This window comes from Equus quagga, chromosome 19 (genome assembly GCF_021613505.1).
Source record: "Equus quagga isolate Etosha38 chromosome 19, UCLA_HA_Equagga_1.0, whole genome shotgun sequence".
NCBI lineage: Eukaryota > Metazoa > Chordata > Mammalia > Perissodactyla > Equidae > Equus > Equus quagga.
The window spans coordinates 5,401,523-5,429,167 of NC_060285.1; the positions used below are offsets into that span (position 1 = coordinate 5,401,523).

Sequence of the window (27,645 nt, forward strand, 5' to 3'; positions counted from 1 at the left end):
CCACACAGACACTCCACCCGCCAGGCGGCCCGGTCCTCATCTGTTAGATGACGACTGAGGCTCAGAGATGTTACTTAACTTACCTAAGGTCACACAGCTAGTGAGTGGATGTGGTAGAACAAAAATAGTCCCCAAAACACACCCTCATCAAATCCTCGGAACCCATGAATGTGGCCTTATTTGGGTAAAGGGTCTTGGCAGGTGTGATTAAGGTAAGGATTATGAGAGGAGGAGTTTATCCTGGATTATGCAGGTGGGCGCTAAATGCAGTCACCTGTATCCTGATAAGATGAGGATGGGAAGGCACAGAGAGGACGGCCATGTGAAGATGGGCAGAGCAGCGTGATGTGGCCACCGCCAGGATGGCAAAGGATCAGAGACAGCCATCAGAGGCCGGAGGAGGCAAGGAAGGTCCTCCCGGAGGGAGCACAGCCCTGCGGACGCTCTGATTTCAGACTTCCGGCCCCAGGACTGCGAGAAGATAAATGTGCGGTTTATGCCACCCAGGGCACCGTAACTTGTTATAACAGCCACAGGAAACTAACACAGAGGATGAGCTGGGAGTCGAACCCAGGACCAACCCAGCCCCCATCTCAGACTCTCTGCTGCTCTGTGCTTTTCTAGAAGCAGTAAGTCCTCCTTCCTGGATGTGCTCCCAACACGTCTTCTGGCTGTAAAGCAGAATCCTGACTCTGCTCTGTCATCTGGCCACACCCACAGCATCGGCTCTCCATGTCCCCAAGGTCCCTGCCAGGGGCTGCCGGGCCCTGACCCTTCCCTGCCACCCCTGGCGGCCCCCTGACAAGCCTGGTTGGCCTCCTGCAGGAGGTGAGCTGCAAAGCGACCACGCCCAGCCTCCAGCCTCACTGTGGCAGGGGCTCCTGACATCCGGCGAGCGGGGCCACGTTCTCGCACATCAGGTCGCAGGTCATGACCTACAAGCACGTTTCGTCATCCATCAGCCCGGCTGCTCGGAGGCTGTGCAGCGAGCACACCCGCAGTCACCAGGGGCCGAGGAAACGCAGCCTGTGGGAGCTCTGGGGCCTGCGGGGGGTGGGCTGGGTGCTCCCGGGGACGGCGTCCCAGAACCGCTTCAGGGGAAAACGCCAGCAGCCCTGGCCCATCTGCAAGGCTGCAGCCGGCCCCTTGCAGCTGAGACCTGGCCGTGGGATCCGTGCCTTGCACGAAAGGGTGGCAGCCGTTCTCTGCCCATCTGATCCCTCAACAGCAGCAGAGCGCCCTCCACCCAGAGCACCGACACGGGCCTGCAGGCCTGGACGCGTACTTACTGGGTTAATCCTCACAATGACCGACCCTGTGAGCTGTGGCTGTTATACCCATTTTACAGAGAGGTCACCTGAGGCTGGCAGAGGACCAGCAAGGGGCAGAGCCAGGATGGGAATGGGGCCGCCTGGCTCCCAAGTCCTCTCTCACCACGCCGTGCTGCCCCCGGGAGCACATGCGCCCACCGTCAACACTTCGAGGCACAAAACGAGGCGAAGCTGACCTCACGCGCTGCACAGCAGGGCTCAGCGCTGGTGGAGGCAACTTCAAGGCCCAGATGCACATTGTCCCAAACCCCCTTGGGACTGAGCCATGGGGCAGAATTCACCGGGATCTTCCTTCCTGAGTTGCCCGCACCAGCGGGACGGAGACAGAGCTTCCAGCTTCACACGGAGTTCTGGGGCTGCTGAGAACCTCGTCATTTCCCTGAGACGGTCGCTTTTGCATCTTTCAACTCTTCCAAGAAAGGGGAAATCAGGAACATGTCTCTGCTCGGCTCACTTATCCACGCCGGACACTTCTAATAAGAGCAGGCACCTTTCAGGGCTGGCCTCATGGCCTAGTGGCTAAGTCCAATGCTCTCTGCTTTGGTGGCCTGGGTTTGGATCCTGGGCATGGATCTACACCACTTGTCAGTGGCCATGCTGTGGCTGTGACCCACATAGAAAATAGAGGAAGACTGGCACAGATATTATTAGCTCAGGGCCAATTTTCCTCAGGGGAAAAAAAAAAAAGGAGAGAGATTTAAAAAAAAAAGAGCAGGCACGACTTTCCCTGGCCCCATGAGCCCCCTGGTTCTCTCCATAAATGAGCCGACCTCCTCCCAGTGCCTGAACACATCTGCCACGTGTGCTTGGCACAGGAAGTCATTAGCTAAATTACTGGCTTAGCTTCAAAGACATGGACTTATTTCTTTACCATTTCAAGAACAGGAGCACACATCTGGCCACTGCACAGCCATCACTTGGATGGGGAGATAAGGAGGATGTACATGGTATCGATTTTCCCCTAAAAGCCATGGAAAAGGCTAAGATTTAGGGCCCATCCCATTGAGGCCAAGAAGCCCACAGAGCACTTTTGTGTAAATTAGAAAAAGAGGCTCCCTCCTCCAGGCAGATGCCTCCCAGCACTGGGTAAGAAGGGTAGCAGCTGGGTGGTAGCCCCTCATTTGGATGTCCTTGTGTAGTGAACAACCTACACAACTGTTCACAATGGCCACGTTTACCACTCCCATCAGGAAGTGAGGGTTTCCTGGGCGGGTGCATGGAGAGCACAATGTAACAATTGTCAGAGGCATTTTTTTTGGACTGAGATGAAATTCGTAACATAACATTAACCATGTTACAGTGAACAACTGTATGGGCACTAGCCTATGTGCCCTTTAAACCATGTGTCCTTGAGGCTCCTTGTCTGGGCTGTGTGTCAGCACTCACAATGATAACAGTCCTGGGCTTGGCCAACCCACAAGTAAACGGGTGGGAGAGTTAGCACAAAGGCCCTCCAGCTGTGAGGGGTCACGGAGGCCCTCTGGAGGGGAGCCCTGGTCCGTAGAGCGCAGGTCATACAGGGACGGTCCCCCTCGGCAAGCACGCAGCCTTTGTTCCTCTGCCTACTTGACCCAGCTTCTCTCTGAGGGCGGGAGCAGGTGCACACTGCTGTCCAGCTGGCGGCCCCTGGACCTTCCCTGTAAAGAACTCCCAGGAAATGCATACGTCTCGTTCACCGTCTCCAGGTCTTTCTTTTGGTCTCTAAGCACCCTGTCCACACTGCTTCTCCAGTGGGACGTGTGGTGGGACAACAGTTCAGTGGCGTTTAGTGCATTCACAGCGTTATATAACTACCACCTGCACCCAGTTCTAGAACGTTCTCATGGCCCCAGAGAAAGCCTGTTCCCATGCAGCCACCATTCCGTTCCCCCGCCCCCATCAGCCTGCTCTCTGTCTGTCGGGGGCACGTCAGGCTTTACAAGACAATAGGCCCTCCCGGCCAGCAGTGGCACCTCGGCGAGAGCTGACCCGCAGGCTGTGGATTACTCGATGTCGCAGGAGGAATAATCTGGCAAGGGAGCGTGTTTCCCCTCAGAGGACCCCAGGATGCAAGCTCCCCGGGACCAGGCGTCCCTCTATTCCGTGGGCTCTGCAGGCACCGAGAGGGGGCTGCAGGTGGCGCCCGCTCCCCAGGGAGCCCGGCCCCTCACCACGCAGGAGCAGAGCGGGCTGGACTCTGCGGGGCGCCCACTCCTCAGGGCTCTGCCGTCCCCACTGTCTCTGCAGCTGCTGCTGGAAGATTCTTTAAGGGACCAGATCGGACGCTCGGGTCAGGGGGACGTTCATGAAGCAAGCAGCCCAAAGGCTTCCAGGTGCTTCCACGACCCGACCCTGCCTTCGTCCCTCTCCAGGGGGGGCCCCGGGTCACAGCCACTCCGCACTAGCCCTGGGTAGAACGTCGGTCGGAACTGGGATCTGGAAGCAGCGCTGGCCGCCTCCCGCGCTGCAGTGTCCGAGCGTCCCCATAGCGAGCGAGTCCACTGCGGCCGACCGGCCCTCCTCTCTGTCCCTCACAAGGGCACACAGGTGTCTCCAGGACGCCCAGAGACAGGCTGCAGCGTGGCCGTGGGAGCGAAGCAGAGTCAGCACATCGTCAGGCAACAGATCCGAGGCTCGGAGCGCCCACGTGAGCCCACAGGCACGAGAAACGCCCCAAACGGGGTGGTCCATGCAGGTCACACCGGGTCCCCGAGCCACAGCAGGCAGCCTGGGACCCTCTGCACAGGAGGCCACTGGGCTGGGACCCGCGACCACGGCGGGCAGCGGGCAGGAGCTGGCTCGGAATGTGGCTTCCCCTTCTGCAGCCGAGCTTGTCGCCAGACCCCACCGCCCACCCACCCGGAGCGCGATGCCGGGCCGAGATGCTGTGGCCGGCACTTTGCGCGCTCCCTCCAGCTCCAGCGCCCAGGAAGCCCACCAGTCCCGCCAGGAATGGGGCCCTGGAGCAACGTGGCCTATGCCCAGAGCGAGCGGACGCCGGCAGAAAGGGACAAGATGGAGGAGGGGTGACGGTGGCCAAGGCCACACGCAGGGAAGTGGACGGCGCCTCCTTCTGAGCAGCAGGAAAAGCAAGAAACGCAGAGTGTGCCCACCGATGTCTCTGAGAGGGAGGGTGCGAGGCTGGCCTAAAAGTGCCCCGAAGCCCAAGGCCAAAGCTCAAGACTGTGGGACCTGAAGCCACCCTGGCCTGGAGAAGGCGTCAGTCCTGGGGGTGGGTTTGGTGACCCGGCAGGTGATGTGACAACTGCCTGGGGACCCGCAAGTCAACCTATGAATGTTAGCCTCTGGCCTCGAGCATCTCTGTGCTGAGAGTGATGGAGAAGGGTACCCATGCAGTTTAGGGGCTGGGAGGGCGGCCACGGAGGGCGTGTGCACACGGAGGGGAGTTGGGGGACACGGGGGACAGCGTGCAAGGAGGGGCACAGGCAGGACAGGACTTACTCCAGCAGGCGCCTGTGGTTGAGCTCGTGCGAGGGGGGCATCCGGCAGCAGCTGAACGTGACGACGCGTCTTCCCAGGAGGTCCTCCCCTGCAGAGCAGACACCGTGGGCGTGAGCCTCGCACATGCGCGGCCCCAGCCCCCGAGGCCGCCCCGCCAGGATCGCACGTGGGCGTGAGCAGAACCCAGCAGCCTCGCGACCAGCCGGCCGGGCTCGGCGGCCGCAGCACCTGCCTCCTGAGCATCCACCACAGGACGCCCCGCGCACATCACCCACGTGCACCTTCACCACCAGCCCACGTGCTGGGAACAACCCCCCCCCCCCATTTTAGAAACGGAAATCGGGGGCCCAGCGGGGTTAAGTCCCCAGTGCAAAGCCACACAGCCGGCTGAGGGCACCAGGACTGAAATGGAGACGCGTCTGGCTTGGAAGCTGGTGTCTGGCCACTCTGCTGCCTCCTCCGCAGAGATTAAGGCATTCCCCTGGAGGCCCCCCAGTACTCTGGGCCTTGGAGAAGGCTCCCTGGCCTGGGGGACAGGACCTCATGGGGTACAGAAGTCCCGATGTCGGGTCCTGGCCCCCGTCACAGCCCAGGGGACCCCATAATTGTCTCGATACAGCGGTGCTCGCCCCACATGGGACGGCCAGAGCAGGTATGAGGGCCAGCCCCTGGTCTAGTCGTCTGCAACCCCAGAACCAGGCCTGCTGCCCATGACTACAGCTCAGATGGTGTCCAAACGATCACTGATTGACAGGAGGACCGATGATGCAAAGACTGTTAGGAAGCTGAAGAAAATAAGGGGACTTTTCTAGAAACGACGCATCTTTAAACTCACTTTCATTGTGCAGAAGTATTTCCACCTGTTTTCAGATGTTTCCTTGAAAGGAGAAAGGATGGCAGCAGGGCTTTCTTATCCCCCCCAGCCCTGAGAGGTAATGAACCAAGATTACGCACACGTGAGCACATACTCGCACGCACACGCACACCCCCACGTGCGCTCTGAGGTCCCGGCTGCCCGTCCAGGTCGGCTGTTTGTCATTTAGAACACGTCTGACCCTTCCCAGGAACCCGGAAGCCGCCCCGATGTTCAGAATTCTAGCGCTCTTTCTGTTTTCAAACACAGCAGCCTGATCATCGCACAGGGTCCTTAGGAATCCCGGCCCCGCTTCCCAGTTGTCCAGAAAGCTCCCGCGAAAGGGCTGCACTGGATCCCACGGGTTTATCTGCTTCCCTCGCCAAGCGGGAGCCTCCGGGCACGGCACGCTTGCTGGCTCTGCCTGGAGGCGCAGTGTTTCCCCACAACGCGTCCATCCTCGTGGAGGCCGCCTGAGCCCGTGCTCGCCTGTGCGGCTGAAGCAGAGGACCAGCTTTGCTTCTGAAGTTGTGTGTCACGGATGCGGCCACTGAAGGAGCAGCAGTCACAGCCCCCTGGGGCTGAGGGAGAAAGTCAACATCTGTATCGAAGGGTCAGAAAAATCCAGCAGCGTTATCATCCGCAGTTAGACCAAGCGCAAAGTCCTGGGATGCGCTACATAATCGGAGAACAGAAGATCAGGTCGGCCAGCCTCACAGAGGGCCCACTGTGCGCTCAGCTCTGGAGGGACCACACAGGGCCCCTGCCTGGCCCCACGGCCCAGGGCAGAGGGCAGTGATGGGGAGGCATCTCTGAGAACTGGGGCTCCCGGCAGCCACAGCTACTTCAGCAATGACTTCTACCAGGGGTGGCCACACTTCACAGGTGAAGGGCAGTGGCGCCCACTTCAGACTCCAGCTGCCAGTCAGGGGTCCCCAGGCCACCCCCCTGCTGGCCAGCTGGCTACAGATTCGGAGGTGCCCACTGCCTCCTCACGATCGATAATTCACCAGCTCACAGAACTCGGGAAAGTGCTGTTACCACCATGGTGTTATTATAAAGGATACGGATCGGGACCAGCTGAGAGGGGATGGTGCTGGACACAGGGCCTCCGAGCCCTCTCCCCATGGGGTCGGGAACATCGGCGTGTCATCACCACCCACGGCAGGTCAACAGAGCCTCGGTGTCAGAGTTGTCATTGGGGTTTCATTATGCAGGCATGACTGATGAATCGTGACTCAATACGCAGCCTTCACTGGGTCGGTCCACAGGTATTGCTGGTTGAACACAGCATGCGCAAAGGCACCGGGGCAGGGATGTGGAGATGGGATTGGCAATTGCCTGATCCAGTGTCCAGCCCCGGAGCTCACACAGCCTCAGCCCTCTAACCACACAGCTGGTCTCTGGCACAACAGCCCGTCCTGAGTTGTCCTGTAGCCTCAACTCTCCAGGGGTCCCCCAAGGGTCACCTCTCTGCATAAACTATCAGCAAGCACAGAGCCCCTCCTATCACTCAGGAAAGTCCACGGGTTTGCAGGCCCCTCCCAGGAACCAGGGACAAAGGCCAGACACACTTTACCACAGGGTGTCCTGCAACCCTGCACGCCAGCACGTGGTCGACTGTGCCAGAGGGGTGACCACGGGGCGGTGGAGGGCCTCCCCCACCAGGCCGGAGCACAGAGGCCGAGCTCCAGAAAGAGAAGATGCAGCAGGAACCAGGGCCGCCGACGGGGTCCTGTGGAGGGCAGAGCTGCATCTGCTCAGGGGACCCCCGGTCGGTTGGCCGAGGAGCAGCATGGGCTCTGGGCAAAGCCATCGTGTGTCTGATGCAGACACACCAGCCCAGGCGGTGGAGACCCAAATGGGAGATGATGGGGGGGGGCGGGGGCGAGGCCATGATCCAGTGGGGCATTGGGAAGACCCTTCCGGTCTCTGGATGGAGGACAGCCTGAAGATGTCCCGAGTGGAGACCTCACGGTGGGAGGGAGTGAGGAGTGGGAGGACAGAGGCCTCCAGGACTGGTGAGGGGGCAGGGAGAAGGCCTCCACTGCTGGCTTGGTGGCCAGGCCACTTACTGGGGAGGAACCAGTCTGGGCGTGGGGTGGCCGGGCCGAGTGGGGAGGGGCACTGGGGGAGCCATGGACAAGGGCTGGGGCTCCACCGAGGACCAGAGTCCCCAGCACGGAGGTGATAATGGCCTGGGGTGGACGAGGGGCTGGGAGGCCTGTGGGCGTGAGGAGCAGCTGCCCAGGCCGGTGGACCTCAGGAAGCCACGCAGCATCCTGGGGGGGGCAGGGGGCAGGGTGGCCCCCCACAGGCTGGCAGCGTCCACACCTCACAATAGCAAGAGGTCAGGAGCAGAGCCACAAAAGTGCCCGAAGGAGGCGGGGAACTCAGGGAGAGGCACGGGGACGGGCGTGGGGACCGGATGTCCCGCCTTGGGGTGAGGGGGTGCAGCGAGGCCACCCCAGGGCCAAGGGGGGAGGAGGAAATTCCAGATGAGAAGCTTGAGGGACTCCCAGGAAGCCCGAGGGACTTGGTGACCAAGAAGGAGCACCCTCTGGGCAGCGCCAGGACAGCAGGTCCTCAGAGGGGGCAGCGCCCTCCCCACACACACACCCCCGTCCCTCGCGACGCTGGCACCCAGGTTTGCCGACGGTGGGTGAGGGGCTCGGGGCCTGGCAGGGCACAGACCTACTGCTGGTGACAGGGCCTCGTGCTGGCCGGCGAGGGGACGCGGCGGGCCTGGAGGGTGGAGCGGGTGTGGAGATAAGGGCAGAAGCAGCAGGGGAGGGTCAGAACAATGAAATCCCCCCTGCAAAGCTGGACTCAGTTCAGCCAGCAACAGGGTACGAGGATGCTGCCCAGGCCGTGAGCCCCTCCCACTGTGCCACCTGCACATGAGGGCACAGCACGCGCAAAGACACCGGGGCAGGGATGTGGAGACGGGATGGGAGCCCCGTGCCCACGGCAGGCCCAGTTCCTTTTCCCCCCAAGCCTCCCACCTCTATTAAGCGCTGAATGATTTCACTCGTTTGCTCGATAAACGCTTATGGAGCACCCACTGTTTGCAGGGCCCATCGACTTGTGTAATGCTGCGCTGTGAAGTGAGCTGTTGAAGGCTTTGTCTCCCCCCAAAACCAAAAAATGGGGCACCTAACTGGGCGTTTTCTTTTCACATCGACAGGTTTTTAAATGTCCTGCTAAACCGATATCATGGCATTGCTCAGATCCGACAAACTTTCACGAAGCTCAGAGCGAGTGTGGCGGTGGGTTAACTGGGGTCCTTATCCTATTCCCTCTACCTCTGATGCTTTTGACAATTTCCAAAATAAGAAGTGACACAGGAGGAGGGAGAGAGAAAGGAACAGCTCGGCACTCAGCCCACGGGGACAGCGCCCCTGCCCCACGCACCAGCCCGGGCGGCCTCTGCGCGCCTGAAGATGGAGAGAATAAGAAAGCCGGCTGGTCAGCCCGGGAAGAATGACACCAACCACTTGAATAAAGTCTTGCCGTAGCTCAGGCACATAGTAGGTGTTCAATTAGTGTGACCTGTTACCACGTGCCAGGCAGGATGTTGGTGCTTCCAGGTGTGTCGTTTCATTGACAATTGAGGAAACTGAGGCCCAGGGAGGCCAAGTGAGTGTCAGAGCTGGGTTCATGACTACAAGGTGGCACCCCAGCCTCCTCTGTCCCGGGACACCCACGCCCACAGTGAGGAGACCTGTCCTGCTCCCACAGCTGCCTGGGTACCGGCCTCCTCGGCAGCCGTGCAGAGTCCCTGGACATCCAGCCTCCCGCTTATCAAGCAGCCACCGCGCAGGTGCACGGAGGCTTCCGTCCGTGTGAGTAGTAAACACCCCTTCTCCATTCTCCGGTTACACAGGCCGGCATGTGGGAAGCCGGCTTCAACGTGACATAATATGGAAGGAAGTGAAAACTATCAATAAAATGCAAATTCTGCACAGCACCAGCTTAATCCGTGACCCCACATCCTCCCCTCGCTGCTTACGGCACAACCTCGTTCTCTGTCTCGGTGGCGGGAGAGGCCTCGTGTATGCATGAAGAAGTGACTTCCTGAGCCGCAGGGGAACTCGCTCCAGACGGGCCGTCACCCGCTCTGAGAGAAGGAGGACGAGACGCACGGTCCGGGTGGCCGCTCCTCGTGGGGAGGGAGCGCCGTGGGCGCTGGCTGTGGGGTCTGTCTGAAGGCTGCTACCCTCATTTGCAAAAGGAAAAGGAGGTCTGAAGACTCGTTTTGTCTGCGTCCTGCAGCAAAGTGCAGCTGGGGCCTGGCCGGGTGGTGAGAGATGGGGGCGTGGGGCAGTGACTTGTCATCCAGCAGGGCCAGACGCAGCGCGTCCCGCTGTTTCTCTTCTCCCTTCTCTGCCGCTCAGCCCCTCGGAGGCTCTCTGGATCGTGGGGGCTGGAACCTTCCCTCTGCCCGCCCTGCCTCTGGCCACCGAATCTGCCCTCCGAGCTCGCAGCCCCAGCCCCAGACCGGAGCTGCAGACGATGACCACTTCTTAAAAGAGGGACATCAGTTTTATGTACAAAACACGACTTAGGAGTTAACATTCTACAAAGCTTCCGTTTGGCCAAATATATGAGCCCTGAAGTAATGACAGATCATTCGCTCTTACTTTTGCTAAGAGTCTTTGATTCTGGCTGTGGGTCTAGCTGTCCCGCATGAGAAGTTAGGGGAGCCCCTTGGTGGGGAGTGACGTCTGCTCACCCCTGAAGTAGACCCCTCCGCAGGAGCCCTGGATGGCGTGTGCCGGGAGGGAGGGGAAAGGGGACAAAGCTGGACGCCAAGGTGAGGCCCGACCCTCAGTGAGGGAACCCGGGGGCCTGCTCCCGCATGGAGCCCCACCTGGAAAAGCCACTGGCGACGTCAGGGACGGTGATCTTTGCTCTAATAATCTCCTCTGTCCTTAGCCACTGAGTCATCCAGGTCGGAATGTGTAGATTGCCCCTGCTTCAGCTCTTCACTACAAACTATTCCACCCAAGTGTGCAGCTGGCTCCATTCAGCTTTTCTCCAGTTGTCTCCACCTTATTCTGATGACTTCTGGTGAAGGCTGGCATCTTTGAAGGATGACCTGAGACCATCAGATGTTCTTTTTTTTTTTTTGCGCTGAGGAAGATTGGCCCTGAGCTAACATCTGTGCCAATCTTCCTCTATTTTATGTGGGATGCCACCACAGCGAGGCTTAATGAGTAGTGTGTAGGTCCATGCCTGGATCTGAACCTGCAAACCCTGGGCCACTGAAGTGGAGCACACAGACTCAACCACTATGCCACCGCACTGGCCCCTGGATGTTCTTTTTAAGACAGTTAAACTTCTCAAAAAGCTGGTGTTTAAAACAGGGAGAACTCCACTCCAAAAGAAGAGAACTATCTGGAACCTGAGAATTGCAGTCTGAGCCATCCTCCTCCAAAGGCATCTGTGAGGACACAACTCAACGGTTCAACTGTGATGGTTTCATACAATGTCTCCAGGAAGAGCCTGAGCACAACCCCACGGCAGCCCACCATCCCTTACCAGCGCTGAAGGACCCACCACAAACCGCGGGGACACCCACAGCCTCCCACCAGGAAGGAACCCCGTCCCGGCCCTGGGGTCCCCTGAGCACAGCAGGTGGAGACAAGGCCCAGAAAAGAACCAGCCCAGGTTACTTTCCAGGGCCCCCGGCTCTTAATTCAACCTTTCCCTCTGCGCCCCTGGAAACCTCGTCCCATGCCGCCAGGGCTCCTGCCCAGGTCGGTTTCCACTGGTCCTCCAGTGCAACGGTTTAAAATCTCTCAGATTCATCCCCACCTCTCCATGCCGCTGCCACATCACTCAGACCCCGTTCTCGCTCCTCCCAGTCCCCCCGCCCCCCGCGGCCACCATCAGCATCCTCCATGCCAGGGCAAGAAGGATCCTTCTAAATTGCAAACCCGATCACGTCGGTCCTCTGCTCAGGGTTCCCCGGAGCCTCCGTGACCAAGTGCGAACCCCTCAGCATGCCCTTCGAGGCCTGGAGCATGCGGTTCCCGCCATGAGCTGCCTCTCAACAAAAGTCGAGGACAATCCAGTGACAAGCTGTCTCTAAGAGCTGCATTTCACACGCAAAGAGTAAGCTGGTTAAAGGAAAGGATGGAGACAGTGTGTCCTCCCAACACCACCAAGAAAGCTGGGGCGGCTGTCATACCGCACTCCATCAGAGAAATCAGGCAAGGAGCGCCACCAGACAGAAAGAAGGCCGCTTTAATAACGATGAAAGGTCAACACACCAAGGAGACATAACAATCCTAAGTGTGTATACCGCAAGAAACAAGCATCGAAACACACAAACAAGGGCCGGCTTGGGGGTGCAGCGGTTAAGTTCACACCTTCTGCTTTGGCAGCCCGGGATTCGCCGGTTCAGATCCCAGGTGCAGACCTACACACTGCTTGTCAAACCATGCTGTGGTAGGCATCCCACATACAAAGTAGAGGAAGATTGGCACAGATGTTAGCTCAGGGCCAATCTTCCTCACCAAAAAAAAAAAAAAAAAAACACAGAAGGACAGAACCAAGGGAAGAAATGTACAAATTCAATTGTGGAGCTTGGAACAGCCCTCTGTCAGTAGAAGACACGAAATTACGAAGGATGTAGATTGGGACCACGCTATCAAGCAACTTAACCTCAGTGAAACGCACAGAACACTCCACCCAACCAAGCAGAATATACATTGTTTTCCAGGGCACGTGGGCCATTCACCAGCTCAGATCATACACAAGGACACTGCTTCTCAAACTTCTAGGTCTCAGAAACTGTGAATATATTTAAAAATTACTGAAGACCTCAAAGAGCTTTTACAACAAAAATGTAAGTTATTTCCATAGAAATTTACCTGTATCAGAAACCTAAAACAGAAAATTTTTAAGTATTCAGTTATTCATTCATTTTAAAAGAATAATAAACCCATTGCCTGTTAACATAATGTATTTTTTATGTCTTATGAAAAATAACTATATTTTCTTTTCATGGGCACCTGATCTGTGGGTCCCTGTCCCCCACATCCGGTCCAGCATCCGTGCCCTCTACCTAAACCGAAAGGTTTTCTAAAAAGGCCATCTGGAGCTGAAAATGGCTGGGCGCCCGGCGCAGCCCCCTCCTCTCCTCACTCCTCCACGCTCGGCTGCACCAAAATGGTTACCGTTCGTGTCTCTGGGGCTCCCAGCTCTTGAGGGCTGTTCCTCCTTTTGCTCATCACTTGGACAAGATTCTGGCTCCTTGGGGACAGGTGCTAATGGTCACAGAGCTTGGTGCAGGGGACAGAGAAGTCAGTGTGTTAGGGTCACTGCCTGTGACGGCTGATTCCACGTGTCAGCTTGCCTGGGCTGGGGGACACCCGGACGGCTGGTGAAACCCGACTTCTGGGTGCCTGTGGGGTGCGTCCCAAGGGGACTAGCCTTTGAATGCGTCCACCCTGTTGAGGCCTCAGTAGAACGAAAGGGCGGAGGAAGGGCGACTGCTCCCTCTGCCTGAGCCAGGATGTCCTCCTCCTGCCCATGGGCCTCAGTGCTCCTGTTCTCCAGGACTTGGACTGGAACCTCCACCCTCGGCTCTCCCGGGCCTCTGGCTTGCAGGGGGCAGATGACGGGACTTTTCAGCCTCCATAACCAGGTAGGAGCGGATTCCTCCAGTTAACCTCCTCTGATCTGTCTGTCTCTACCTCCTGTGGGTTCCGTTTCTCTGAAGAACCCCAATGAATACACCGCTTACAGGAGAAAGCACAGCGGGGCCCCAATCCCTCGGGCCTAACTAAAGAGAGGCCATCGACCCCCCCCAGAGCACCTGCTGGGCGGGGGCTGCCTGTCTTCCAAGTGTTGGCAGATGTTTGTCGCTTTTGAGGAGATGCAGCCTAACAGTATGCTGGGCTAATAAAGCAACCAGTTTCATTTCAGCCTCTGCTCTCTAACAAGCGGGAGGTCACTGCCTAGTGGCTTCTCGGAGCACCTGGGCAATGCTCTGACAGGCGTGTCACTTGTTTTTTCAAAACACTGGCAGGTACTTTTGTTTCTATCGTGGTTTTCATTCTATGGGCACACCCCAGCTGGAGGGAGGCAGCACAAGCCAGCCCACCCCATGCCACAGGGCCCCCAGGAAGGAGGGCACTGTCAATGGTCCTGGGGACCATCCGGCTAGGACCCACCTGCCACCTGCAGGATGCCGTGTCGGGCCACATCGTAGAATGGGTGATTCGTGCTCAGCGTGGGGTCCTGGCCAGCCGCGGGCGCCACCGAAGGCCGTCTCGCTGTGCCTAGTGCAGCCGCCGCCTCCTCATCTCTCTGCAGCTCTACGGCAGACAATGAGGATTGGAGACAGTCAGCTGTGTTCTCAAGGCAAGGGAGGAATGAGGAAGCCTCCTGAGCTCTTGTTATAGGATGGTCACCATGCCTCAGCTGTGTACTCACTGTGCACATGCCTCTGCTGTGCACCCACTATGTGCCCAACTCTGCTGTGTACCCACCATGTGCCTGCCTCAGCTATGCATCCAACTATGCACTTGCCTCAGCTGTGCACCCACTATGTGCCTGACTCTGCTGCATACCCACTATGCACCTGCTCAGTGTGCAACACCATGAAGGGATAAAAACAAGACCTGAGGGAGGGATACTGTCCTCCACATTGACAGGAGTGAAAACTGAGGCTCAGAGATGGGCAACGACTTGCCCAAGGTCCCACTGCTAACTGGCAGCAGCGTGTGGACTTGAACTCCATTCCCAGCTCCAAATTCCGACTGGACCTTCCTGAACGATGCCGACACTGGCAGCCGGCAGGAAGCCGGGGCGGGGCCGAGGGCAGAAACTGGGGTCGCTGCGTGTGAGGGAGGAGAGCGCTGTCTTCAAAGCTGAATTTCAGTAGGGGAGGCTCCTTCACATGAAGCAAATCACGGCTCTTCAGAAATGCTTTTAGCTGGAGAACGAGTGGGAACTTGAACGTCAAGGTCAGGGGAGCCTTCGTCCCCAGGGCTATCGGGTTAAACAGTGTCCCTCCAAAATTCTGTCTCCCCAGAACCTCACAATGTGACCTTATTTAGAAATGATGTCTTTAGAGATGCAATTAGTTAGGATGAGGTCATACTGGAGTTGGGTGGGCCCTAAATGCAATGACTGGTGTCCTTATAAGAGGAGGGGACACTCAGGGAGAAGCCATGTGAAGACAGAGGCGGACTGGAGGGGTGCAGCCGCCAGCCCAGGAGCCACCAGGAGCCGGAAGAGGAAGAAGGGCCCTCCCCTGGGGGAAGTGCAGCCCAGCAACACCTTGACTTCAGCCTTCTGGCCTCCAGAGCTGGGAGAGAAGAAGCTGCATAGTTTTAAGGCTCGAAGTTAGTGGTCCTGCATTAGGGCAGTGCCCGGAGGCCCAGGCAGCAGACCCATCCATCCAGAACGAGGGCCCACTGCGTCAGCATTACCGGGGGCAGGATGGGCTGGGGTGGGGTCCAGAGAGGAAGCACGGACTTCTCCTAAGGAATTCTGGGGAGATGCTGATGCAAAGCCAGGTGGGAGACCCACTGACCCAGGACAATGCCCCATCCCAAAGGGCGGCCACCCGTGACTGTGGGGGGCCCGTCTGTCCCTGGGGAGACAACGTCTGGAGTGAGACCTCCTGCCCACCTGGTCCCAGTTCCACCCCCTTGCCGTGCAGCCTCCGGTTCACAGAGCCTCCAGGAAGCTGGGGCGTGGGGGTAACAAGCCCCTCGTTTATCACAGGGACAGGTCCCAGAGTGGAGCTAGCATGTGACACTGCAGGGCACCCCTCACGCACCCTGTCCTTCAGCAAATATGTGTCGAGTACCTGCTATGTCCTGGAGACAGTTTTACACGGTGGGGACACAGCACAAACACAGGCAGAGTCCCTGTGGTGGGCAGAATAAAGGCCACCCAGTGACATCCACGTCCTGACCCCCAGAACCTGTGACTACGACCTCACACAGCAAAGGAAACTCTGCGGATGTGAGTAAGTCAAGGACCCTGGGATGGGAGGTGATCCTGGATTATCTGGGTGGGCCCCGTGTCAGCACAAGGGTCCTTATGAATCGGCGGCAGGAGCGCCAGAGTCGGAGGAGGAGATGCGAGGACGGAAGCAGGAAGAAAGACGAAGGATGCTGGATGCTGGAAGACGGGCCACAAGCCAGGAGAAGGCAACGAACCAGAATCTCTCCAGACCCCTCGAGGGAGAACAGACCCGCCCTGATCTGACTTCAGCCCAGTGGGACGCATTTCCAACAGAACAGGTAAAAAAGGCGTGCTGTTTGGGGGCCAGCCCAGTGGCGTAGTGGTTAGATTGGCATGCTCTCCTTTGGCGGCCTGGGATTCACAGGTTCGGATCTCGGGTGTGGACCTATACACAGCTCATCAAGCCATGCTGCGGCGGTGTCCCACATGCAAAATAGAGGAAGAAGGGCACAGGTGTTAGGTCAGGGCCAATCTTCCTCACCAAAAAATAAAAATAAAAAAATAATGCATGTTGTTTTAAGCCACTAACTTTGTGGGACTCTGTGACAGCAGCTACAGGGAACTCGTGCCGTCCCCGTCCTCAAGGACGGACGTCTGGCAGGGTGAGGGTGAGCAGGGTCAGGAACAGACCAGGCAGAAAAGAGCCACGTGTCAGGCACGAGTGCTAAAGAAAAGTCAGGTAGGATAAGGGGCCCCGGGTGGGCGTGAGGCCTGGGCAGGAGGCCAAGGGGAGTGGAGCTGTGAAGCAGGGGAGCCCTGCTGGGACCTGCTGGAAGGGAATTCCAGGTGGAGGCCGAGGGGTGGCAGCAGCTGAGTCCTGGAGGAGAAGCGGCAGGAGCTGAGGGCAGGGAGGCCACAGGGACCTCGTGTCCTGCTGTGCCGCAGCCACTGGGGGCCGAGGCAGTGATGACATGCTCCACCCACTTGGGTCTTACTAGGATCCTCCAGCGGCCGAGTGGAGGGCAAGCTGGGGGCCAGGAGAGGTGGGGGCCCCGGGGAGGCAGAGTTCTTCAGTCAGAAGCCCCTGAGAGGGGGCCACGGGGCTGGCCCGCCCGTGCTGGGCAGCAGCGGAGACAAACAGCCCCGGGTGCCGACTGAGATAAGGGCTCTGAGCCCAGAACAGACCCCGGGCCCCTGGCGGCTGCAGCAGGCTGTGCCAGAGCCTGGCGATGGGCGGTGTAAAATGACGAGGAGGGGAGGGAGGGAGTGTTTCAGAGAGAGGAAAGGCCCCCCCGGGAGGGAGAAGGGAACAGGCTAGCGGGGCTGGAGGGAGAGGGAAGGCCAGGCGGCCCGCAAGGCCAGACCCTGGGGGCTGGAAGCCGTGCTGTGGGTCAGGGTTAGTCAGAGCCCAGGAGGCCACCGGAGGGTTGGCAGAGGAAGCTATAAGCAAAGGGCGGGGACAGCCTGACAGAGAGATGGGGGAGAGAATGCGGGTCAGGCCGGAGCCAGGCTGGCCCACGTCCACCGAGGGTAACCCACGTGGTCCTACAGGTACAGCCACGTGGACCCCCCAGGAACACTCCACTTCTGGAGGCATCCCGACGAGGAAGATGTGCACAGCACTCACGCCCACGGGGCAAGACGCTGGGCTATTCCTCAGAGTTGAACACAGCATCACTGCGACCCGGCGACTCCACCCCTACTGCAAACCCAAGAGAACTGAACAGACAGTCCGACAGACACAGGCTCGCGGCAGCACCGCTCACAACCGCCAAAAAGCGGACGCGGCCCAGATCTCCATCAACGCATGAACAGAAACACAAAACGTGGTCCATCCACCTACAGGAATGCAGCTCAGCATGGAAGGGGTGAAGTATGGACGCGTGGGCGCCAGGAATGAGACCTGAAACATCACGCTAAGCGAAAGAGGCCAGACACAGAAGGCCGTATCACGTATGACTCCGTTTATAAGAAATGCCCAAACAGGTAAATCCACAGTGACGGAAAGCTGACGGATGGTTGCCAGGGGCTGGGGGAGGGAGGCTGGGGAGTGACAGCTTAACAGGCTGGGGTTTCCTTTTGGGGGCAATGACAACGTTCTGGAACTAGACAGAGGTGATGGCTGCACAGCACTGTGAAAGGACTGAATGCCACTGAACCATTCACTTTACGGTGGCTAATTTTGTTGTGTGAATTTTGCCTCCATAAAAAAAAGAAAAGAAAACACCACTCCAGCAGGAAGGGCGCACAAGTGGGAAGAGACAGGAGGAGCCAGAACACTGGCCATCTTGAGGGACACAGAGAAGGAAGGGACCACAATGTTCCCGGGGACGGGGTGGCACCTCACAGCCCCCCAGCATCGGGAATACTGTCACACTGCCACATCGACCCCAGCGAGAAACGGTTTCCTGCAGCCACACGCCGTGAGCCATAAGGAGAGGAAACTGGAGGCAAAATCAGGGGTTCTCGGAGCAAATCAGGCAGCTCGTGTAAAACCCAGCCAAGGCATCCCAGGTCGGGGTGTGAGACGCTGCTGCTGGAGGTAGAAGGGAAAACCGTTTGTTTCAGGGCTGCAGGCCCCTGGTGCGTTCTCCAGAGCTGCTCTGGTTACTGCAGACCTGGGCGAGGAAGCTGCCCCCCAGGGCAGAGAATCAAGAGTGGGGCCCCAGTGCACGTAGTGACGCACACGCATGGTCTCAACCAAATGCCAGGAGGAGACTCCACAGGAAGGGGCTCCCTGGGCACCTGGAAGCGAGGCCCTCCTCCCAGCTGGGCCCATCGCCAGGCCTCGGGCATGCTGTCCAGTCCCTCGGAGCCTTGGTTTGCTCATCTGTAACATGGGGACGTGGAGCCTGCCCCATGAAGGGCAGCCGTAAGCAGCGAATGAGGCTCACAACCACGCGGAGGGCGGCTCCTCCTCCACAGGGCTCGTGTGACTGCATAAAAGAACTCTGGAGGGGCCGGCCCGGTGGTGCAGTGATTAAGGTCGCACGTTCCGCTTCTCCGCAGCCCGGGGTTCGCCGGTTCGGATCCCTGGTGCGGACATGGCACCGCCTGGCAAGCCATGCTATGGTAGGCATCCCATGTATAAAGTAGAGGAAGATGGGCATGGATGTGAGCTCAGGGCCAGGCTTCCTCAGCAAAAAGAGGAGGATTGGCTGCAGTTAGCTCAGGGCTACTCTGCCTCAAAAAAAAAAGAACTCTGGAAAGAAAACAGCACTATCGATGGTTACCTGAGGTGTGGGGGTGGGTGGGGGTGGGACCCAGGGATGGAGTGGAAGGGCGACTTCACTGGCACTTCTCTATAGGGTTAGACTTTAAGCCATATGAACAGAACAGCTATTAAGAATGGGCACCAATGATCCCCTTCTCCCGGCTGAGGCTGGACGACAGCACACTCCTACCTATGTCGGCCAGCTCCTCCAGGGCCAGCCGGGACATGCTCTGCCGGTGGCCAGGGCGGTCCAGGCACGCTGCCCCGATGCCGCCTTTCCGGGGTCCGGGCGTGGGGTGCTCCCGACGTCCTGAGGGAGAAGCACATAGAACAGGCAGGATTTAAGGCCAGGGCCTCCGGAATAAAGGAAGGCCCTAAGGGGCCACCTGCTGCTCCAACTTCTCTCCTTAATGTGAAAAAGAACACCCGCTTCAATCCGCAGAGACCTCGAACCACTTCGTGTTCCCGCCTCTGATGCCCAGCTCCCCACAACCACACACGGGAGAACTCTCCCTCCCCGAACTCGAGGTCCAGAGAGCTGGGGCCCCAGAAAGGTGGCATCCACCCCACTCTGACTTCCTCCTCCTCCTCTGGGGCCCCAGACGGGGCTCTCACCAACCATCCTCATGGCCCAGGAGAACAGGGCCGGGGTGGGGACACGTGGGCGGCAACAGCACTTCCAGGTCAGCACCCTTCGAGGACGCCACCGCTCCTGCGTCACCACTCCCTCAGAAACAGGTGTTCGCACTCCTGTACCCATTTTACAGACGGGGTCACTGAGGCCGGCAAAGATCAAACAGAACGGCTCATGGCTGCAGAGCTGGTGATCACAACCCCAGCTAAGAGTTACTGGACGGCTGTTCCGTGTCTGGACCCGCTTCGATGCCTACGTAAAAACACCTCCGTTAAAATAAATAAATAACTAAAAACAGACAAAAAACGGGGCCGGCCCAGTGGCGCAGCAGGTAAGTTTGCACGTTCCACTTCGGTGGCCCGGGGTTCGTTGGTTCAGATCCCAGGTGCAGACATGGCACCGCTTGACAAGCCATGCCATGGCAGGCGTCCCACATATAAAGTAGAGGAAGATGGGCACAGATGTTAGCTCAGGGCCAGTCTTCCTCAGCAAAAAGAGGAGGATTGGCAGCAGATGTTAGCTCAGGGCTAATCTTCCTCAAAAAAAAAAAAACCTCCATTAGTAACCAACAACGGAATATTATTCGTCCAAGAAAAGGAATGAAATACCCACACAAGTCCGACACGGACGAACCTTGAAAATACCACGCTCAGTGAAAGGAACCAGCGACCAAAGCTTCCACGGTTCCATTTATACAAAATGTCCAGAACGGGCAGGCAGATCCGCAGACACAGAAAGCAGACTCCTGGCTGCCAGGGGCTGGGGGGACGGGGACCTAGGGAGGTGGCAGCCAAACGGCACGACTCCTTTTTGAGGAGATGAAAATGCCCTAAAATTGACCAGGGTGACAGTCACACAACCCTGTGAACACACTGGGACCCAGTCACCCGTGTGCTTCAAACGGCGGACCTGGGTGCTGCGTGAATTCTCTCTCGATCAAGGTGTTTTAAAAAGTCAACGAAGCAGAGTGAAGACAGCACACGCAGCCAGGTCCAGTTCTTAACAGAAAAGACACGCACAACATTGTTTCAAAGATGCTGTTTCCTGTGAGTTCTAGGATTAGGGTTTATAAATCCATTTATTTTTCCATGTTTGGCCTTTTTCTCATTTTTTGCAAAAGCCTGTATTGCTCATAATGTAAAGTTATTTGAACCAAAAGAAATACGTGACTGATACATAATTTTAAAACGCTTGCCTTCTTCTTCCCCTAAAAACCCGTTAGCTTGGTGCCGCTTTCTATCTCCGGTTTACAGACGAGGAAACTGAGGCAGAGACCGAGGGTCACTTGCCCATCAAGAGGCAGCGCTGTGGGACGTCCTCACCCACGACACCGGACGGAGGTATGAAAGGGAAGAGAGTCGGGGAGGGCCCGGGGGATGGACTCTAACTGAACATGAAAACACGTGTGTGCCCGAGACTCCGCAGGCACCGTCGGACTCACGCCCAGCAGAGTGTGCACGTCGGTGCAGAGAACGACACGGCCCCCGAAATGGCCCCAAACTGGGAACAACCCAAGCACCCACAAGCCGTGGGGGAGAGCGAGGCCGGGCAGGGCACTCTGCGGCTGTGCAGGGGCGTCCACGGCCACGCGTCCCCCACGGGGTCTCACTGTCAGGCGGGGCGGAATCGCAGGCGCAGAGGACGATACACAGCAGGATCCCGAGTGTCCAAAGTTCAAAGCCGGGCAAAGTGAACCCGCCAGGGCAGAGTCAGCAAGGCGATCGCCTCGACACGGAGGGACACGGGGCAGGCGCCCTCTGCTCCTTAGTCTGGGTGCCGGTCCCGGCGTGTGTTCACGTGTGAAAATTCAGTGAACCTGCACGGGTTCTGATGGTGTCAGGGAGTCATAAGGGCGCCCAGGAAATGACGGCGGCGGGCCTGGAAAGGCCACGTGGAGTCCCCCGCAGGAAGGGGGGGCGAGAGTGGACGGGGGTGAGCGTGGCTGAAGCCAACCACAGCGGAGGGCGGGGGAGAGGAGGCTGGCAGTGTAGACAGGGAGTGGGGAGAGGAGACTGGCAGTGTAGACAGGGTTGGGGGAGAGGAGGCCGGCTGTGTGGACAGGGAGGGGTGCATGCAGGCCTCACCCAGTCATTTGACAGCCATGTCTTGGGCGGGGCACCGGGGCCCTGGACACAGAGGGGAACCGATTTGTGCCCTCACCAGTGCTCAGGCTGAGAGAGGGGCCCAGACACGAAAGGATCAGCATGAGGAAGGGAGTTAACCTCTACTAGAAATGGGTAGAAACTGACAGAGGGCCCGGAGCTTGCTGAGGCCGCACACGGGCAGGGGAGGCCGGCTCCTGACACCAACGGGCGCCAGGGGCACAGCTTCCCCTGCCCGCGTGGCCCTCCCTGTGCCCACAGGATGATGCCATGTAGACACAGGCTGTGGCCAGAGTCCAGGCCTGCAGTCCCCAGGAAGGGGGCTCTTGGCTGGACAGAGTGGACAGCGGTCCTCTTGACCACCAGCATCCCCTCCCCACCCGCCAGTAACTCACGCACTTTCTCTCTCACACACACACATGCACACACAGCCCGTGCAATGTTGAGTGAAGCTCCACTCCAGGCACCAAGGATGGACCACAGGGCCTTTGCTTGGTCAATCGCAGCACCAAATTCCCTGAACCACAGAGATCAGTTCAGAGTGATCACATGACTCCAGCTGGTCCAATCAGAGTGAATTTCTAAGATTTCTGTAAAAGCTACTGAAAAGACAAACTTTTTAAATTTCTTCTGCTGGACCTGAACCTGAGAGGATATGGGCCTGGAGGTACCAAAGGTCATCATACGAAACTGAGAAAAATGAAGCCAATGGCAGAAGACATAGAGATGGAGAAAAAAATCCCTAAAACACTGTGTGCCTGCAGCCAGCTGTACCTGAAAGCAAAGATCCAATAAATTCTCTTTTCCACTTAAGCCAGTTTGGGTTACAGATGACCTGTCACTTCTAACAAAATGAGTGCTAATATTTTCTCTTCGAAAAATCTGTGCATATTGAAACACTTGATAAAATCTGCCTCAATATTCTTTACTTTAAAAGAATAAAACGATCAACGCCCACACTGTTTTTCTTTTTATTGTGGTACGAGCAAATGAATTTCATTTCCGAAAACTCTGAGGGGGAAATCCGGCTTAACCACAGAGAGATGACACGCCTCAGACGGCCTCACCCTGCCCCCGCCGCGGGTCCAGGGTCTCATCCACAGGGCCCGAGGACGCTGCTTGCCTGGATCCAAGCTCCTCTGTGCCGGGCAGAGAACACAGTCTTTCCACCAACCTGGTCAGCTCCGTGTTGCCGAGATTGACCCCCAGACCTCTCTCTACCCCACGGCTCCTTTCTAAGTGGCAAAACGGCCTCACAGCATCAAGGGAGCTCGTTGAAGGGGGAGCCTCCCAGAACCCGGGCGCGAGTACGATTTCTGCAGAGCCCCTCCAGTCTTCCTCAGCTGCACGCACATTTTGTAATCGACTCTGTCTGCTCACACACACCCCGTCAGCCCAGAGGACCCCAGACCCCAGAATACTCAGCCCACCGCCCTGGCCCCCAGGAGCATGGCCCAGCACCGGGGGGGGGGGGGGGGGGGGGGACAATCGGGGGAGCAGGAGAGGACGGTGGACAACACAACTGTGTCCAGACAACACGTATGTGCTCCAGACAGAGACTCTGGCGGCCACCACCGCAGGCACGCAACGTGGCCTAGCACCATGGCAGCGGGACCCCCAACCCAGTGCCCCCAGTGCGCTGTGGCAGGAAGGACATGCCTGTGAAGAACTCGCGCCCCCAGGGTGTAGCCTGACTCCGGTGAAGCTTCTGGCATTGCTGCTCCCAAGGAAACACCCCCAGGGATCAAAGGACAGAGAAATGACAGCACGACGGGGACGGAAATCAGACCGAACCGGAGAGAGACATCCCCCCAGACATTGTCATAAAAAGAGAGAGAGCGGGGGAGGGTGGGGCACCATTCCAGACTGAAAGACGCCCAAACACCTCACAACCTCACAAGCCAGAGCCGCAGGCGAACCCGGACGGGACTCCGGTCCACAAAAGGCAGTGACAACATTCTTGGGATAACCGGGCCAATGGACAGTGGACGAGGTTAAAGGAGTTCCTGTGGATTATCAGGGGTGAGGATGGTGTCGGGTCACACGGCAGAAGGTGTCCTGTGCTGGGGGACGCCGGCTAACGTGGTCGGAGGGCTGGCAGGGGGCTGCCCCTTACTCTCCAACAGTTCAGCCAAGAGAGCCAGAGACACAGAGAGAGACACAGAGACAGAGAGAGACACACAGAGACAGAGAGAGACAGAGACACAGAGAGACAGAGAGGGAAAATCCAGAAGGAACGGTACCAACTTCTGGCTCAAGGTCGGCATGTGCTCCATGCGTGTTTCTGTAGTTGAACAATTTCCGTGAACAGCCGCAGAGGGAAGGGGGCGGGGAGGGAGAAAAGCCACCCTCGTGTGGCCCCGTGACCCTCATAAACTCTTAACCCGTCTATCAGGGAACAAAACTGAGTCGTGAGGTGTGGACACCGGCTCAAGGTCGCACGGTGACTCCGCCCCAGGCCGCCCTTGCTCCCATCTCTGTGGCTTCTCTCCTGGGCGCAGGGAAGCCGGGGTCTTCGTGTCGCCCTTCTGACAGCTCTCCACTGTCCAGGAGCCGTGGCAGCAGGTCCAGTTTCAACCAGCCTCCCCTCCATCTCCTGGGTTCTCCGCCCCCTCCATCTTCCTTGAAGCCCAGGCCACCTGCTCCCTCAGGTGCACTCTGCTGCCTCAGTCGGCTGTGTGGCCCTGCTGAGGGTTGTGCCCTCTCTGGGCTGGGACGGAGCCAGAGCCCTGCCCTGCCTCTCTCACTGACTTGCTGCCAAGTCCCCAACGGATGCCAGGGCGATGCTGGGGGAAGGCCCTGGGCAGGGGCAGGGAGGGGGGCGGGGCAGAGAGCCCGGGAGAGAGGCCCCAGGAAGACGGCAGGCGAGGTCTAGGAGTGACGCGCACACCCTTCTATACACGTGCACACACGTGCCTGGCTCCTCTGTGGTGCAGCTCTGGGCCACCGCCTCCAGGAAGCCCCCCTGCCGGGACACTCCTTCCTGCTCCAGTGTAGACGGTGATTCCAGATCAGCCCCTCACCAACACCCATTTCATGCCAGCGACTGGACCTGCCGCACCCCCAACCCGCAGCCCCCGGGTTCACCTGACCCTGGAGGCCACGGTCTCTGAAGGCAGGGGAGGCAGCTGGGGTGGAGGCGCAGAGCAGCTGGCCGGGGCCGGGCGCACACACAGGATCGGGTTTGCTCCCTGGCAGCACACAGGGCACAGAGCGCCAGGCAGGGCAGGCCCCGCCACCTGCCTCCTCCATGGCTGAGCTTGGCACCCAAGCTGGGGGGCAGCTCCATGAGGGTCTGGGGGGCGGTGGGGGTGACAGCCGGCCTGCGGGGAGCCCCCACCACTGCAGTGAAGGTGAGAGGGGAAACACCATCATCTACACCCCCAGCTCTCAATGCGGCCCAGGCAGCTGGTCTGCAAGGAGCGCCGGCCCAGCCTGCCGAGCCAAGAGCCGTGTGCACGTCCCTGGGCCACCCAACGAGCCTGGCTGCTGTGCAGTGTGCAGTGTCATCACACTGACACCCACGGCCCTGTCCCCACAGCCTCCTGGAGCTTCTGGAGTCCTGGGCCCCACTTTGGTGGCCTGGCCTGGAACGCTCCGTTGGCCACCAGCCAGACAAACAGCTAGAAGGTCACCTCCAGAGGGCACCAGGGGTCCGCGACGGAAAATGCAGGGCTCCTGCTGGGGACCCGCTCGCCCCCGGGGAGGGGAACACATCTGGAACATTCTTGCTTGAAAAGCCGGCAGGAAGCACTGACCACCAGGGTGGAAACCTGACAGACCAGTGTCACCCCCCCTCCCTCCGCACCGTGGCTCCGCCCAGGGGCCCGGCCAGGGACCCGCTCAGAGCCACCAAGCCAGAAGGCGGTGCTTCTCCCCAGACTCTGCTTTAACCAAACAGCGAGATTCACACCTTTTCTCCTTCACAAGCTCCAGAGCTCGGCCCCCATCACCCACGTCCAGGAGCCCAGGCAGCGCTGTCTGTTGCAGTTTGCACGCTCAGCCGTGAGTGTGTCACACAGAATGCGTCCTTGTGGTGGCAACAGCTGGTTGGGGGGTGTCTCTCGGGGCGAGCCTGGTGAGCCCCCACCCCGCAGAGCTCTCCCCACCGCACGGGGCTGCTCTATGCACCCGGACCAGAGCCCCGCGGCCTCCCCAACCCCTGCCACATGCGGTCAGCCAGACCCCATCCCATGCAGGGCGGAAGCCTGGCCAGGGCTGGAGGAAGCCCACCCTCCACGCTGGCACTAAGGGCTTGGGAGTTCCAGGGGGGCCAGTGTCCTGCTCCCCCAGGCCAGGAGCCCCAAGCAGCGCTGACGGGCTGGGAGGCACCCAACAGAGCAGTGGGCACCTGTGCCGGTGAGGCTGGTCCCACCGGCCTTGTGATGGCTGATTTTATGTGTCGGCTTGGCTGGGCTACAGTGCCCAGCTGTTCTGGTCAAGCCTAGATGTTGCTATGAAGGTATTTGTAGGTGTGATTAACATTTACTTGGTTCGATCCCAGGTTTCAGCACCAAAAGACCCCAAAAAACAAAACAAAACAAAACAAAACAAAACATTTACAGTGAGTTGACTCTGAGTAAAGCAGACCACCCTTGACGGTGTGGGTGGGCTTTGTCTAATCAGTTGAAGGCCTCAGAGGAAACACTGAGGTTTTCCAGAGAAGGAGCTCTGCCTCAAGACTGCAGCACAGAATTCCTGCCCAGGAATCCAGCCTGCAGGGCTGCCCTACAGATTCGAGACTTGCCGGTCCCCACAACTGCGTGAACCAACGCCTTAAAACAACTCTCTTTATGTAAACATCTCCAACTGGTTCCCTTTCTCTGGAGAACCGGGGCTGACACAGGCCTCTTCCACACTTGGGCTTCTCTTCCCCACGAATTTTTGGGACCACAAGACAGTGGCACCGGGAAGGCTCCCAGGGGAACATCTGGTGCGGTCAACTCTCATTGTAGAGCAGGCAAACGGAGGCCCAGAGAGGGGAAGGAACTTGTCCAAAGCCACACAGCACATCAGTGGGATCTTGAAACCAGGTCTCCTGACTCCAGCTTAGAACCAGAACGACTCCAAATACGACAGGAAATGTCAAAGATATTTTTTTAAATGCAAGGAAGAAAACAACCATCGGCACATCCCACCACCCGGCACCACCACAGTTAACTCTTTCTCATCTTTGCTCCCAGGCAGCTCTTGGCGTGTCGTCCCACATGGCGCCAGGATGCAGCTGTGACCCCCAGGCAGGTCTCGGGTCTCCGCACTGGGACCCCCGCCTCATCAGGTGTCTCGAAGAACCCACGGAAAAGTCATGCTGGCAGTCAATCCGCCAGCATTGACCGCCAGTGCCCCAGGCACCTCCTGGTAACCGTGGGGCCCAAGGTGCGCCTCCGCAGACAGCGATGTCCCGTGTGGACCAGGACGCGCCCCGGGGGAGCCCACCCGGCCTCGGGAGCCACTTCAAACCGGGGGAGCTGTAGCTAAGTGACAGCAACCCCAGTCATCCTCGTCACACTCGCGGGAAGTCCGCCCTGTCCGGCAAACCTCGTCGGCTTCTCCCCTCCCCCGTCTGCCCCCCCCAAAACCCCCAGCCGTGCCTCCATTCGCGCTCCCCTCTCAATATTCCTGATCTGCAGATGCCTCTGTCCTTCAGACTCTCTTCACCCAGCGACACCTCCGCCCGGCTCCCTCATGAGTGAAATTAACTCTTTCCCATGTGTTCACTTGTCACCCGTGTGACAGTCAGGATTTTATCCTTTCCTGAAAATTATCTTCTAAAGTAACTTTGCTCTGGGCACCCAGCCCCTTGCAGTGTGCAGGCACCGCAGGAAGGAAAGGCAGTTCTGTTCCCGCCTTACTGACAAGAAAAAGGGCTGGAGGGAGGTGACTCCATAGCCTGCGGCTCTCCAGCCTGTCACCTCCCACACGCCCTTGCCCTGGGCGTTCTGCCCTCCTGCACCTGTGGCCACAGCCACGCAACCCTGCCCATCAGAGCCTCTCCCAGACCACACACTGTTCCTGCCGGCCCCAGGACCTTTGCACAGACTCTTCTCTGTGACTTGTTAAGTTCTTTCTGTCCCTGTGTGGTATTTTCTTCTAACAAAAAAATATGTCATTTCAACACCAACTCTCATTCTCTGACA

General features: G+C 58.5%; 1 protein-coding gene across 1 annotated transcript in view; it reads right to left on the reverse strand.

Annotated features, from left to right (window-relative positions):
* ARHGAP8 (Rho GTPase activating protein 8) overlaps positions 1–27,645 on the reverse strand; it is a 60,239-nt gene that overhangs the window by 24,439 nt on the left and 8,155 nt on the right. The window contains 3 exon segments of the mRNA XM_046646374.1: positions 4,773–4,860; positions 13,812–13,955; positions 18,963–19,082. Of these exon segments, the coding sequence (XP_046502330.1) occupies positions 4,773–4,860; positions 13,812–13,955; positions 18,963–18,999 (269 nt within the window). The 5' untranslated portion in view covers positions 19,000–19,082.